The sequence below is a fragment of the Artemia sp. Qi Xiang Cuo genome, chromosome 17 (assembly GCF_049724085.1).
Source record: "Artemia sp. Qi Xiang Cuo chromosome 17, ASM4972408v1, whole genome shotgun sequence".
Lineage (NCBI taxonomy): Eukaryota > Metazoa > Arthropoda > Branchiopoda > Anostraca > Artemiidae > Artemia > Artemia sp. Qi Xiang Cuo.
This window is the reverse complement of record NC_142810.1, coordinates 42,368,067-42,383,348: the sequence shown is the minus strand read 5'-3', so window position 1 is coordinate 42,383,348 and position 15,282 is coordinate 42,368,067. Positions and strand designations below refer to the sequence as shown.

The 15,282-nt window shown below is 35.4% G+C and overlaps 1 protein-coding gene across 4 annotated transcripts in view; it reads left to right on the top strand.

Annotated features, from left to right (window-relative positions):
• The window catches only part of LOC148942219 (lysosomal alpha-glucosidase-like), a 134,320-nt gene that overhangs the window by 40,253 nt on the left and 78,785 nt on the right, over positions 1–15,282 (top strand). For all 4 annotated transcript variants that reach the window (XM_089102950.1, XM_089102951.1, XM_089102953.1 and 1 more), the window contains one exon: positions 389–540. In XM_089102950.1, coding sequence (XP_088959076.1) covers positions 389–540 — 152 coding nt within the window. The remainder of the gene's footprint in view (positions 1–388; positions 541–15,282) is intronic.

Genomic DNA, 15,282 nt, shown 5'->3' with positions numbered 1-15,282 from the left:
TAACAATATACTTAAAAAATCAGATAGTAGAAGTTAAACTGCTGGTTCACTATAAATGACGGTAAACAACCCATTACTCGTAGGTGTATTTTTGTCAAGAATGATGCATTGGCTGTGAGTCATGTGCGGGATGAAAGACGTGTGAATTTTTTTTTGGCCTTTGACTGAGATTTTTGAGGATACGACTATGGGAAACTGGACCATATAGGCAGGATTTACAAATATCATTTTATTTTTGCATGTTTGTGACTAGGCTACTGTACTAATTCTGGTTAGGAAGATAGGCTATCTAAGCAAATATTTTTCCGCAAATTTTTTGTTGGATTCTCTATGAACTGATATTTTGCGTCAAATTCCTTCATCTCTGATAATTTTCACACCTTTGCAGATCTTTGACAGAGAAAACAGAAGGTATGAACCTCCAGTACCTGTAACAGAACGCGAAGAATTTGTTGAAGAGCTGAGCACTGAATATGAATTCAAGATAGACCCTAAAAAGACGGGTTTTGTTGTCAAAAGACGCGCAACGGGCGAGATAATGTAAGCGCTGTATTTAATTTTTACGTCGCTCCAGCCCATACTGTTAGAAACAGTAATAGATAGTATCCTAGCGTAGGGCGCTTTGGTGTGGGAAGGATAATAGCAACGTTATAGAGTTTGGCCTTTTTTGCTGCAGCAATCAAGTCATAACCAATGCTGTGTTGGGTGACATTAATTAATATGGTGCATGCATGATGGCTAGACATATACATAATGCTATTGTAACTTAAATGTTATCATCATTGATACAGGGCATTAGGAGGGATTTTGTTGATGTTAGAAGTAAAGATTATCTTCTAGCAGTATCCAAAACTGGTTTAAAGCTGAAGTTTAGGCGTAGTAACTGCTTCTTAGATAGCTTTGACTTTGATTAAATAAAAAAAAGTTTTTTCAACTGAAAGTAAGGAGCAATATTAAAAGTTAAAACGAACAGAAATTATTACGTATGTGAGGGGGTTTGCCCCCTCGTCAATACTTCGCTTTTTACGCTAAAGTGTTTTTAGTACTTTCAAAAGAGCTATTTATTCTAATTAAACGGCCTTTGTGATTCAGGGGTAATTCTTAAAGAATTGGAACAACATTTGAACTTTCACACGCATACATGATCTTTCTTCTGGCAAGAGATACAAAATTCAAATTTTTTGCAGATATGAGTTTGAAACCTCTACAGTAGGGTTCTCTGATACGCTGAATCTGTTGGTTTGATTATCATTAAGATTCTATGAATTTTAGGGGGTATTTCCCCCTTTTTCAAAAACCAGCCAAATTTTCTCAGGCTCGTAACTTTTGATGGGTAAGAATAACGTTGATGAAAGTTATGTAATTTATTACAGGTAATTACTTGGTATTAAAAAAAAAAAAAAAAAAAAAAAAAAAAAAAAAAAACTGTCTTTCTAATTTAGTAACTGAGATAAATAAGCACTTGAACAAGGTCTAGACCTTACTCATCCATCCAATCACCTAGGACAAAACAGTACATCCAACCCGATAGTCCGCAAATCAAGTCCGAAATAAAGCACATTCAGCATTAATAAGTGTAAGTCATTGTCCCAAAACCAAGCCATATCACCTTCAGTCTACAAAATTTAATATTAACCAAGTAATCAACACATATCAGGGCTCCTCAGAGGAAAACTCATTGCCTCTATATGTTTCAGCGCTTAAATTTCATTTCCCAGGCAAAATGAGCACGCCATGCCATAGAACCATATGGCCTACCCCTGTGTAGTAACACCTGTGGAATATCTATGAACAATACAATACCCAAAAATATAAAAATATACCCAAAATTTTTCGATGCATCCTTTACCATCACTCACCTAGACCTGAATCAAAGTAAAAACATCCCAACTCTAAAAGAATATCTTTTCAGCCAGTATAACTTCCCTAATTGCATAACCCTAACTGTCAGCCAAAGACATTTCACTTTCAAGCTCGATTTTTACGAACTGATTTCCAAACATCGTACGTTAGTCAGCACCTGAATGTGTCGAAACAAACCCTAAAATCTAAAGGGAAGAGAAAAAAAATTCATCCAACAAACTACCTCAAAATATCATTCAAAATGTCTTGATAATTTTTATTATACTTATTTAAAAGTTGATTATATTGAAAACTAAGCTTTTTAAATTGCCAAGCAAGTTTATTGGCGGAAAAACCTCTTACGATTAACTTGTTGCTAAGTATTTGATTTCTACTTTTAATCAATAAGTGTTAATAATTGTTAATAAGTGTTTTTAGTTAATAAGTATTACGACTTCTTCTTATAAAATCAATGTATTTAGTACTAATTCTTGCATATCTAAATAGATGGAAAAAATACGATGAATATGTTATATTTGAATATATATTAATTTAATGAAATGGGAAATTAACTATTTCAAAATTAAAATCATCTGTTTTATTATATATTTTAAAACTAATGTATTGTTAGGTGTAACATTAATATCTATCTAGAAAATGATCATAATTGCCATTCCCAATGCAGGATTCCAGCTTTAACTCTGGTGGGTATATCTTATTTGAAATCTCTAAAAAATCTGCACAATTTATTACTAGAAGGTCATCTAAATATCTTTTATTATTTGAAAGCAAATATTTTATGTTACTTGGATTCTTTTTACCCATAATAAATTCATATTCTAAATAGCTTAAAAACAGGTCCGCTATAAATGGACTAACATTACCCCCCATAGGAATTCCAACACTTTGATTATAGAGATTACCATTAAATTTTATAAAAGTATTAAAAAGAACAAATTCTAGTAGATCATAAATCATATCTAAGCTATAACATCTTGAACTAGTGGTACTGTTAAAGTAATTAGTCCATCTCCCCTTCTTATTATACGTATCAATTAAAAAAAAAAAAAAAATTAGACAAAAGAAAAGCCTTATTAATAATCTTTTTTAAATTTACAAATACTGAATTAATTGGTAGATTTGTATACAATGTAGTGAAATCAAATGAGTCCACTCTTTTGGCTGAAACTAAAGCCAGAGAATCTATTACTTGCAATGAATATTTGAAATCAGCATAGAAATCTGCTTCTTTTGATTTATCTATTTTTTCTATTGGTAAAAATCTGTTTTAGAGTTTCGGTTACTATTGAGACGGGTCGCTCCTTTCTTATAGTTCGTTACCACAAACTGTTTGATTGAATACAGAGCCAGTATGTGAAAGGAACGTTCCAAGGAAGCGTAGGATATGAAACTGGAGACTTCAGGTTTTGTTAATATAGAAGATGTGTAGAATTGTTTAAGGAAGGTAATTATGAAGAAGCCAAAGACGACTTAGGGAGGAAGTCAGAGAAGAGGCTAGAAATATTAGCCAAAAAGTTTTAAGCTTGGTAGAAGAAAGAAGGGTTTTTTCTAAGAGGCTTGTAAAAGGTCGATGTCACAAGAGTAGCGGAACGTAAGCATATATAAAGTGGCGCCTAGGGGAATTGCTGAGGATTTTGTAGATGGAGCCAGATAACATAATTGCAAAATATTACGCTGGCATATTGAGATTTGAGAGGAGGTAGTCCATTCAGAGTATTAATAGTTGAAGATAAGAACAGGGCCTCACTATGTGACAATAAGGTGCTAAGAGGAGATGAAAGGGACATATTTAAAGGGATCAACTGTTATATAATTGCAGAGAATGATAAAGAAAATGATGAGAGAATTGTTTATAATAAGAAATATATTTAATAAGGAGGATCTAGAGATGGCACTCAATCGATTTAAAAATAATGAGACTTGAAGAAATGAAATCCCTTTACAACAAAGGCTATAGCATTGGATGTAGCAATTGTAGAGCCACTAGCTTGATTTTGGTTGGAAAAAATTGCTTAAGACGAAGATGCTTATTATATTAACGTACAATGTAGATTAAGTTTCAAGGGAAGAACAGTTCATTTATAGGAAGTGGAGAAGGTGTGTTGATCAAATATGCACGCTTAGACTGTTTTTTGAGAAGCATCTGAGTTATTAACCCCAGTTATGGCTGATAATTAATTCTCAAAAAGTCCTTATGAAGTTTCTATCCTTGTATCACTGGCGGATTCAGGGAGGATGGGACCCTGGGCCCCCCAAGATTTTTTCTGTTGCCCTCTTTCCCTGTTTTTATTTCTTGTTTTTACTCTTTTTTAGAATAAATTTGTCAATTTGGTCAATTATTGGCACCTTTGTCACATTCCCTCCCCCCATGATTTTTTTTTTACAAGGGCATTTGCGCCCTTGTCACATTGGGTCTCCCCCAAGATTTTGCTCTAGTTTCGCCCCTTTCTTGTATGGCATATGGGATGAGTACGTTAAAGCTTTAGATCTGAAAATGAGAAAAGTATTGTTGCAGCTAAATTAGGCATCGAGGTTATCTGTTGGTTCAGTATGGTGGTAAACATAGGAGGCTTTTATGTAGGCATACCTTTTGACTTTTACGAAACAATCGAAAAACAAAAAATAAGGCCTGCTTAAAAAAAAATCGATGCATATTACAACAATCTTTCATAGTTGCTAAAATTAGATATTAATAAGTTAAAATAAATCTCAATTGGACCTTGATTTGAATCGTTGTGGTGTCGGTAGGCAAGGCTGCCCAGTAAGTGGCACTACTTATACTTACAGTAATTCACTGCAGTACCAAGCCGCCTGATGCCAGCACAGCTGCTCACAAAATAGAAATAAAAAAAAATAGTGGAATTCCCCGTCAGTGAAAAAAGGAAGACTAAAAATGCAGACATTTCGGCCGAGACCTCCTTTCGACCATTTAAAGTAAAAAAAACGAAAAAATAAAGAATAAAAAATATGCAAATAAAAGTCCTAAGGACAAAATAAAAACAAAACGAACCTCAAAAACAAAACACTAAATTAAAATAGGCTCTCTTGAGGCAACGTTGCTTGGAGAGGGCTCATCCTGATTTAATGTTATGTTTTTGTGGCTGTTTTGTTTTTATTTTGTCCTTGGGACCTTTGTCCTTATATTTTCTAACTTTTATTCGCTTTTGTTTACTGAGGACGGCCAACCGGAGGTCTTGAGCGAAATATCTGCATTTTTATTCTTCCTTTTTTCACCGACGCGAAATATTCTTGTTTATTCCTCTTCACATTTTGTTATATTATTTTGGCGTGCTTAGCCAGTGGGGTCTTTGAAAATTATGCACAACTACGCACACTCCTGCTCCTGAACAATAAACAGTTTACAACCTATGACTATGAAAGAAAATAAAAAGGAGCAAATAAATAAAATTTAGGTTTAATCTAAAGTTAAAATCTCAGTTTAATTTTGAAGTTCAGAAAGGCCCAGCATTGGAAATATAACTGCCATACAGCATTAATTGCAAAAGTTTCCAAGTTTGGCAAAAAAAAAATTTGAATATCAAATGATAATAATAGATGCGCTTAATGCACTTTTTAAGAGTAAAGTTCGACGTATATATTTTTAGAAGATCGCAAGCTCAGAAGTGAAATCCCAATATCGGGAGATATCCTAGGGAGTGGTATTCAGGATTGCAAATTTAGTTTGACTCATGTTTAGCAACAATTTGTTTGTTGAATAACACTAATTGTTGTTCTTAATCACTAAACAAAGCCGAACAAATGTTTAATTAACCAAATGGAAATATTTACACTATTTGTATCAGTCTACTACTACTACTACCACTACTACAGCAGGAAACTGCCTAAGGCCAACACGGCTGCAGTCGCCCTTTCTCCACCCCCTCCCTGCTATATTTAGATTCCTATTCTTTAGTTCCTCTCATTGACTCCCTATGTTGTTTGTTTGCCCTTGTATCTTCTACTTGTAATCTTACCGTTATGGTTTTGTATCTGCTTCTTAGTTAAATTCCCAGGAGTTAAAGTCCCACTTTATGCTCCCAATCATACACTTCGTTTAGTATTTTTTGGCCATCCTCTTTCCCATAATAAACGCATTGTAGTGAGGGAGTGAGTGAGTGAGTTCTTTATTTAACAGTAAAAATCATAAACAAAAAACTACATCAACAAAAACTCCCCCATAAGGCTCCATGGCCGGGAAAGAACAGGGGAGAAAAAAATACCAAAAAAAAAAAAAAAAAAAAAAATCCAGTCGCCCACCTTAATGACCAGCTAGGCAGGGAATACATGAATTCACCAACTCAAATAAATATCCAACTCAATCCAGAGACATCAACTCCAAGGGAAACCAGAAAAAAAACAAACTAAATTACTAGCTAGAAAATCTCTAACATAATTTTTGAACATACCAAACGAGTGGTAGCTTCGTGCACACAGGGACCGTGTAAAAAATGTATTGTAGTAAATACTACTACTACTACTGCTACTAACAACTCACCGCAGCACCATGCCGCCTGAAGCCAACACAGCCAAGCACGCTCCTCCTCAATCCCAATCTATTCAAAGCCTCCTTTTTTACACCCGCCCACGAAGTTCCCATTTCCTTTAAATCTTTCTTTATGACGTCCTCCCACCCCAAACGGGGACGACCTTCTTTCCGTATAGCCCTAGAGGGTTGGCTGAAAAGAACAATCTTCGGCAATCTGTCATCTTTCATCCGTGCAACGTGCCCTAGCCACCTCAACCTTTCTTTCATTATAGCCCTAGAGAGTGGTATTGAACCCCATTTTTTGTATAGCCTATTGTTTGAAATACGGTCAGTCAGCCGGGTACCCAGAGCAATCCTTAAACAATTTCTCTGGAAAACATCTAGCAAATCTTCATCCGCTTTTCGGAGCGTCCATGCTTCAGAGCCATACTTGACCACTGTCATCACTGTAGCTTTTAATATTCTTATCTTGGTTTGCAGACTTATCTTCCTGTTTTTTCAAACTTTTTTTTAACTGTGCAAAAACATCTTGAGCCGTAGCTATACTACTTTTAGCATCTTCACTGCACCCACCGTCTATACTAATAATACTACCGAGGTAAGTGAAGATGTCCAGTCAATAAGTCGTATCATTTCCCAAAGTTACATTTCCATCTTAAGTTATTCCTAGCCTTAGTGACATAGTCTTCCTAACATTAATTTTCAAACCAATTCTAGCACCCTGAACTCGCAAAACCTCTAAAACTTCATTCATTTTCCTCACACTTTCATCTAGGATGCTTAAATCATCAGCATAATCCAATTCCAGGTGACTTCTTCCTCCCCATTTGATTCCGTGGTCTCCCATTGCCTTTCCTGTGCTCCTTAAAACAAAGTCCATCAAAATAATCTATATAAAGGGGGATAGAACACAACCCTGCTTAGCTCCTGATTTAATACAAAACCAGCTGCTAACCTCATTTCCTACCTTAACCGCAGCGGTGTTATTCTCGTGCATAGCACTAATCACTTTAATATATTTGTCTGGTATACCATACAAGGGTAAAACCTTTACCAAAGCTCTTTTATAAACAGAATCTAACACTTGCTCATTATCTAGAAAACATAAGACCAAATGTATTTGACGACTGACGAACTTCTCAATTATTAGCCCAAGATCGAAAATTTGATCGCCCCATCCTCAATTTTTTCTACAACTGAACTGTTCTTCTCTTAAAACCTTGTCTATAGCATATCTCTCAGTATAAAAAGTATAATATTACTAAGTAATTTGCTACCTACAGAGACCAGACTAATGCCTCGATAATTACCACATTCACTTTTATCACCTTTCTTATTGAGTGGCTTAATTAAGGTTTTCCTAAAATCGTTAGGTACTTCCCCTTTTTCAAAAATCATATGCATAATCTTCAGTAACTTATTTCTAACCTCAGAGCCGCCATATTTAAGAAACTCATTCTTAAATAGCATTCTTAAATAGAAGATAGGATTGTAAATGAGTTTCTTAAATATGGCGGCTCTGAGGTTAGAAATAAGTTACCATTAAGTTAATATTAAGTTACCATTATTTTCCTTTCTGATAAGTAATTGAAAGTTGTAAGAAATTCCTTTTTTATTGATGAAGACAAAATATCTTAGGGAAACCAAATATAAGCTTCATTACCTAAGAAATTTCCTTCACATTCCTACTGTCAAGATTTCGATTCGATTATCATGAGATAAGTATTCCTAAAAAAAACTTAGGTCTAACAGGGCACTAATTTTGTTTAGCTTAGTGACTGGAAGAATAAGCTATGCAGAACATCGCCTGTCTCATGTCTTCTTTGATTATCTTTAATAGCCAGACGTTTGGGTTTGAAAAGGAAATAGAGAAATGAAAATAATCCGTTTTCTATACTCTGAGCCGAGGAGAAATAACTTACATTAATTTTAGATTCGAGAAAAAATAATAATTCTGCATTCCTGCGAAGGGACATTACCAAATCTCTACGGTACGTTATTTCTGTTAACGTAATTTCAACTTTTACAAATTATATTATTATGCGTTTATCTGCCCATTTATTATATTATATTATTATATTTGTGTTTGTTTTCTGCTTTTTGTATTAAAGCATTAAATTAAATATGAACCAAGAATAATCGTACGATATTATATAATATAACAGTACCCATAGTAATTTTGTTTCTTTGAGAGAAGGTAACAATAAAAAGGCGCTACTTTTCAAACTTCCTAAATGTCAGAGCGTCACTTACGGTTTATTGAAAATGAAGCATATTTTGAACATTTCATTTTAATAATTTTAATACCGAAAAATCCAAATTACTCAGACTTCTAGGAATTAATGTAATTGTTCAATAAACAACCGGTCAATTTTAATTAGTTCTGTTGAATACTCATGATTATTACACAATCAGTTCCTATTATGTATAACAAAATATTCCTATAATGCTTAAACGTCAGTTCCTGTATTATATCAGCTCCTATTATGGCTTTGTCTTTTCATAAATTATTTACAAAAAAAACTGATGAGAGGACTGACGAAATATTTCTCTGGTAAGTTTTGGTATCAGCAATTTAATTTTTTCTTTTGATGATAGCAGTATCGTTAGCATGACATCATGTTTATTGATGAACCCAATTCAAGTTTTATAAACATCAAATCAGTGCAGATAGTGTGACATCACTCTTGGTATAAACGTCATAAGACTGCGACAAGACTTACTTTGACTTACTTGACTTATGTCTCCTGCTGGGCGCTGCTCGGCGTAGAGAGTGGCGTCTGCCTCCTTCATCCACTTTGGTCCATGGCAAGCGTTTGCATATCGCTCAACCCGATATTTGCCATAGACAGGAACTCGGACAGGCTGTCAGACCATTGTTTCTTTGGTCGGCCACGAGGTCGCTTCCAACCGGCTTTGACAGGGTCGAAGTCATGGATCGTTTTCGCAGGTATGTGTGGAGGCATTCGAAGTAGGTGTCCGAACCATCGTAATGTTCGCTCGGCTGCTTGGGTCGAAAACCGAGACTGCTTGGTGAGCTGCAGCAGCTTCTCATTGCTGACAAAGTCGAGCCATCGTAGACCTTCGATCCTCCTCAGGCTCTTCGACTGAAAGACATCAATTGCCTTGAGGATTGCGGCTGAAGCTTGCCACGTTTCAGCTCCATAGAGCATCACAGAGCCGACGAGGGCGTTGAAAATCCGCAGCTTCGTTGTGCGACTGATGTTCGGTTTTCGCCAGAGGTGACGGTTCAGTCTGCCCATGGCAGAAGACGCTTTGGATATTCTCGCTTGTAGTTCAGAAAGAAGCAAGCCATTTGAAGAAATTATAGAGCCCAGGTAGGTGAACCTTTGAACAACTTCGATACTAGTGGTGCTATCCAGGCTAAATGAAGGATTGGCAGCAGGGGAGAATGGGTCTTTGGCCATAATTTTCGTTTTAGTCCAGTTTATCTGCAGTCCTACTTTTGCAGCCTCTTCTCGTAGGATTCGAAGCGCTTCCAGCAACTGCTCCATGGAGTCCGCCAGAATGGCTAAGTCATCGGCAAAATCAGAATCTGTAATGACACGATCTCCAAACTTGAGTCCAAAGCTGAGACGTGTATTTTAATCATATATGCTACGGTTTCACAGCAGCAGTAATTATATGAAAAGAATACATCTAAGTATTAACATGTTTTATGAAATATTCAAAGGTGTCAAAGCAGTGATTCCAGTTTCATGTGCTGGAATAGCAGTCTGGTGGGCTTTTAAAAAGCTTAGTAAATCCGTGATGGATCTAAGTTCTAGCGAAAATAAAGAGGAGCGGATATCTCATCCTAGCGAAAAGAATGTACCTGCTGCCGAAACGAACGAGGAGGAGACTTCAGAAGGATCTATTCAAGAATCCAAGATGGATCTAACTTCTAGTGAAAATAAAGAGGAGCTGAAATCTCATCCTAGCGAAAAGAATGTACCAGCTGCCGAAAAGAACGAGGAGTAGACCATTCAAGAATCCAAATTGGATCTAATTTATAGTGAAAATAAATATGAAAGTAACTTTCATCCTTTTTTAAAGACTGCAAATTATGTCGAAAAGTACTTGCAACAACAAGTTAAGTACTCGAAATCGTCTCTAAAATATATTGAAAATTTCGATGAGATTTCCTCTCGTCCACTAAACTAATCTGTCAAAGGTCCAGCGCAGTATATAGAATAACAACATCTATAATCAACATTGTCTATAACTACTAGCAAAAATAAAGATGAGCTGAAATCTCATCCTAGCGAAAAGAATGTACCAGCTGCCGAAAAGAATGAGGAGGATACTATTCAAGAATCCAAAATGGATCTAACTTCTACCGAAAATATAGAGGAGCTGAAATCTCATCCTAGCGAAAAGAATGTACCAGCTGCTGAAAAGAACGAGGAGGAGACTACCCAAGAATCCAAAAAGGGATCTAGCTTCTAGCGAAAATATAGAGGAGCTGAAATCTCATCCTAGCGAAAAGAATGTACCAGCTGCCGAAAAGAACGAGGAGTAGACCATTCAAGAATCGAAAATGGATCTAACTTATAGCGAAAATAAAGATGATAAGATATCTCATCCTATATAATATTATGTGCGAGCTGCCTATATGAACGATCAGCAGCATTTACTATTAAACTAATTTTATATAACATATAGTGTAAATTTTTATGAACTGATAAATCATCAACTCATAAAGAATGTAAATCCTGCCTAACACACCAATCAACAACCCATTCAAGACTTGAACTTGGATCTAACTTCTAGTGAAAATAAAGAGGATCTGAAATCTCATTCTAGCGAAAAGAATGTACCAGCTTCCGAAAAGAACGAGGAGGAGCCTATTCAAGAATCCAAATTGGATCTAATTTCTAGTGAAAATAAAGATGAACTGAAATCTCATCCTAGCGAAAAGAATGTACCAGCTGCCGAAAAGAACGAGTAGTAAACTATTCAAGAATCGAAAATGGATCTAACTTCTAGCGAAAATATAGAGGAGCTGAAATCTCATCCTATCTAAAATAATGTACCAGGTGCCGAGAAGAATGAGCAGCAAACTATTCAAGAATTAAAATTGGATCTAACTCCTATTGAAAATAAAGATGAGCTGAAATCTCATTCTAGCGAAAAGAATATACCAGCTGCCGAAAAGAACGAGGAGTAGACAAGCCAAGAATCAAAAATGGATCTAATTTCTAGCGAAAATATAGAGGAGCTGAAATCTCATTCTAGCGAAAAGATTGTACCACTGCCGAAAAGAATGAAGAGCAAACTATTCAAGAATCGAAATAGGATCCAACTTCTTGCGAAAATATAGATTAACTTAAATCTCATCCTAGTGAAAAAAATGTACCTGGTGCCGAAAAGAAATAACAGTAACCTATTCAAGAATCAAAATTGGATCTAACTTCTAGTGAAAATAAAAATGAATTGAAATCTCATCCTAGAATTTATAATGAGCCATATTCTGCAAAAAACGTTGAGCAGAATATTCATGATACGAAATTGGACGGAGATTCTATCGATCATAAATAGGTGCGGATCTATAGCCATATCGAAAAGAATGTACATTCTACTTAATCGAACTAGGTGGAACAGGTTGTTGTAAAGAAATCGTATCTAAAATTTAGCGAAAATAAAGTGGAACGGATATAACGTCATAGCGAACAATATGTACAAGCAAGCGCAAAGAACGGTGAACAGCAACTTATAGAAACGCCATTGTATCTCACTTCACGTGCAAAAAAAGAGAAAAATACATATAGTCCTATCCTATATAATGTACCAAAACCATCCAATGAGGCTATGTTTGTTGAAGCCACAACAAAGCTTCAGTTAAGGCCACAAAAACAAAACCAAAAATTCAGATGTTCCCTGAGATGTTCCCGGGGTGAAAGTCCCTGGGGCAAAATTTAATTTTAATTTCGAACGAAAGAAACCTATATATGTAGTTATGGCGTTTTACTCCAGCCTCCGGCCAGCAAAAAAAAAACGCAAGGTCCATGGATCAGAACTCACAGCAAAGCAAAAAAAGGAAAAACAGAGAAATATACTAAGTTTAAAAGCATGGGAAGAAAGAGGTTATCAAATTCTCACTCGAATTGAAAACAGAATTCGACCAGGAACAATGAGTGAGACCAAAAACAGAAAAAGTAAATGTGAAGGAGTCACGACCTAACGAGACTAAGGATGCTGCTCAGGCTCAAGTAGATGTAGCGACTAAACAAGTAGAAGTCAAGTACTTTACTTCAGAGAAAAAATCATCTTATTTAATAGTAGAGAAATGGGAGATTTTGCATTGCGTAGGTGAAGGAAAAACTAATGTGTCGGAAAACATTACAGAGTCTATCAAAGAGTAGGAAAAAACGGGTAGAGTAGGCGAATTCTCACAGTAAAGTATTTAAACAAACTTATTTTTTAGTTTTAATTATATTTGTCATTAATGGCGAAGTAATTAAATTTCCGCATTGAAATTACTTTTGTATTTTTGTCTTTTTCTTAGAACGTAACGATTCGCGGTCTATAATTATATGTTTGAATGTTAACCATATATATAAATATCAGTGAAATATCAAAAGTAATGACACACGTCCAATAAAAAATGGTTTTTGGATACACTATAAGACCACACTGGTAGTAGCGCCAACATAGTTAGGCCTGTAAGTGTAGTGGTGTAGGCGCGACTATGAGGCAGAATTGAAAAAAATATCAACGGAAATTGCAATTAATCAGTCACGCACACTATCATAGACCATTTGAGACTAACGGGGTTTGCTGGCCCAGGCTGAAAAAAAGGCATGTCACCATCTAAAGGTAAGATCAGCGGGATTTTATAGATGCCGCTGGATAGTCCTTTCAGGGGGACAATCAATTAGACGATCATCAGAGACGATTTTGGCGATCAATTATTTTCTCGAATACGCACATCAAATTCGGAATTCACCTTAGAAGCTGAAGAAGGAACTGATGAAGCTAAAATCGCATATTTAATTGCATATTTTCAATATGTTGAAGAGAATATGTTGCAAAGACATATCCAGTAAAATTCTAATATAGTTAACAATTTTATTTTCATGAGAAATGCAAATTGTGGAATAATACATACATTCCAAAGTCAATGTCAGGACACAAAACTCACCTTCTAGCACGAATTAAAATGACAAATCTCGTTGTTCTCTGGACTTACGGCATGCTTTACAAAGCAGCTCTTATATAAGATTAAATAAAAAACAAGTTTTTTCAACCGAAAGTAAGGAGCAACATCAAACCCCAAAACGAACAGAAACTACTGTGTGTATTAGGGGGGGGGGTCGTCTTTTCCTTAGTACCTTGCTCTTTATGCTAAAGTCTGATTTTTTGTTATAATTACTTAAGAATAATTTATTAATAAAAAATACCGTTTATTTTGAATAATAATCTCTTGAAAAAGATCTAAAAAAACCCTTTATGGTAAAGAGCATTGTAGTAAAAACGCATAAAAAGTAAAAATGAGTTTTTCTCTTTTTTGTTCAAAAGAACTGTACAGTTTGGCTAAATTTGAAGTTTTACGATGTCTTTTTCAGTCTTATGGTGATATAGTTGTGACAGGGGAATTAGGTTTTACCTATGTCTTGGGTTATCTAGATATCTAGAAGTTAGTATTTACACTTAAGTAAACCCTTACTAAAGTTAAAGTTTAAACGCCTATCTTGGGATAAGCAAATTCGTACTTATCGATTTGCGTATTTCTGTTTGGATGTTAAGTTGCGCTGGTTGGTTACTGTAGCCTTTAATACTACAAGGTCATTATTTGGAAAGAAGTGGGTTTCCTATGAAGTCTTCATCAGCTTAGTATTCATTTTAGGATACTTGTATGATTTACGCCTTACATTTGGTTCCCACTGGTGCGATTTTTTTTAACGCAAAACGGCTCACGGGTAGCGGATGCGGGAAAATCGCAAAAATGTTCACATAGAAACGGTTCACTACAGCCGTTGTAGCGCAAAGATACTATGATATATTTAAAAAGCATATGCATAGGAATAGGCTAAATCAAATTCTAGAAGCCCAGAAAAATTTTCAAAGGGCTAACCTGTAATAGCCTTGGCTAACTATGCCTAATGAAAAATGTAAGTCTTATCTATAACATGCTTAGTTTCTCAGTTACTTGCAATTTATGCTTCTACAATGCTTTCAAAATAACGGATGCGATTTTCAACGGCTCAGTAGAAATATTTCAACGCAGCCGCTGAATCGTTGTGACGCAAAAACTTGCAGCAAAAACGGAGAAAATTTGACAGATCATGCAAAAACGGCCGTTTTTGTGTGAAATTGCATCAGTGGGAACCCAGGGTTACCGCTCTAGTTGTTCATTCATTAACACATTGCAGAACTGTTTTTTTTTTGTGAATTTCCTTCAGCTTAGCGTGAGAAAAGACAAAGAGAAGTGACAGAATGGATGGAAAATATATTATTTGGCCTATGTATTTGCACATTAAGGGGGGGGGGGAGTATTGGACAGTGTGAAGTCAGAAAACAATTCTTACTACTTAATGTGCAGAATAATTGTATCTAACATATTAGGCATGCAGACCTAGTGTTGTAACTGGTAAAATTGGTCATGGTAAAATTTGGTCTTACGTATTTTATCGTAATTTTACGGCCCCCGTAAAATTGGCAGTTTACCTATTTTACGTAATTTATGTATTTTACGTAATTTACGTATTTTACTGGTATTTTACCTATTTTACTGACATATTTTACGACGCCTTGCAATTTTCAGAGCATAAAAGAGCGAAGAAACTTGTAGAAAAAGGATTGAATATGATTTTGTCTTGTGTATAGCTGTGTTCCGTGGTTTAAAAGGTCGTCTGGCTGATATAGGTCTCTTGTTATCAGGACGATAAGGTGTATTATAGTGCATGTAATTATAATTTTAAAACGGTGAA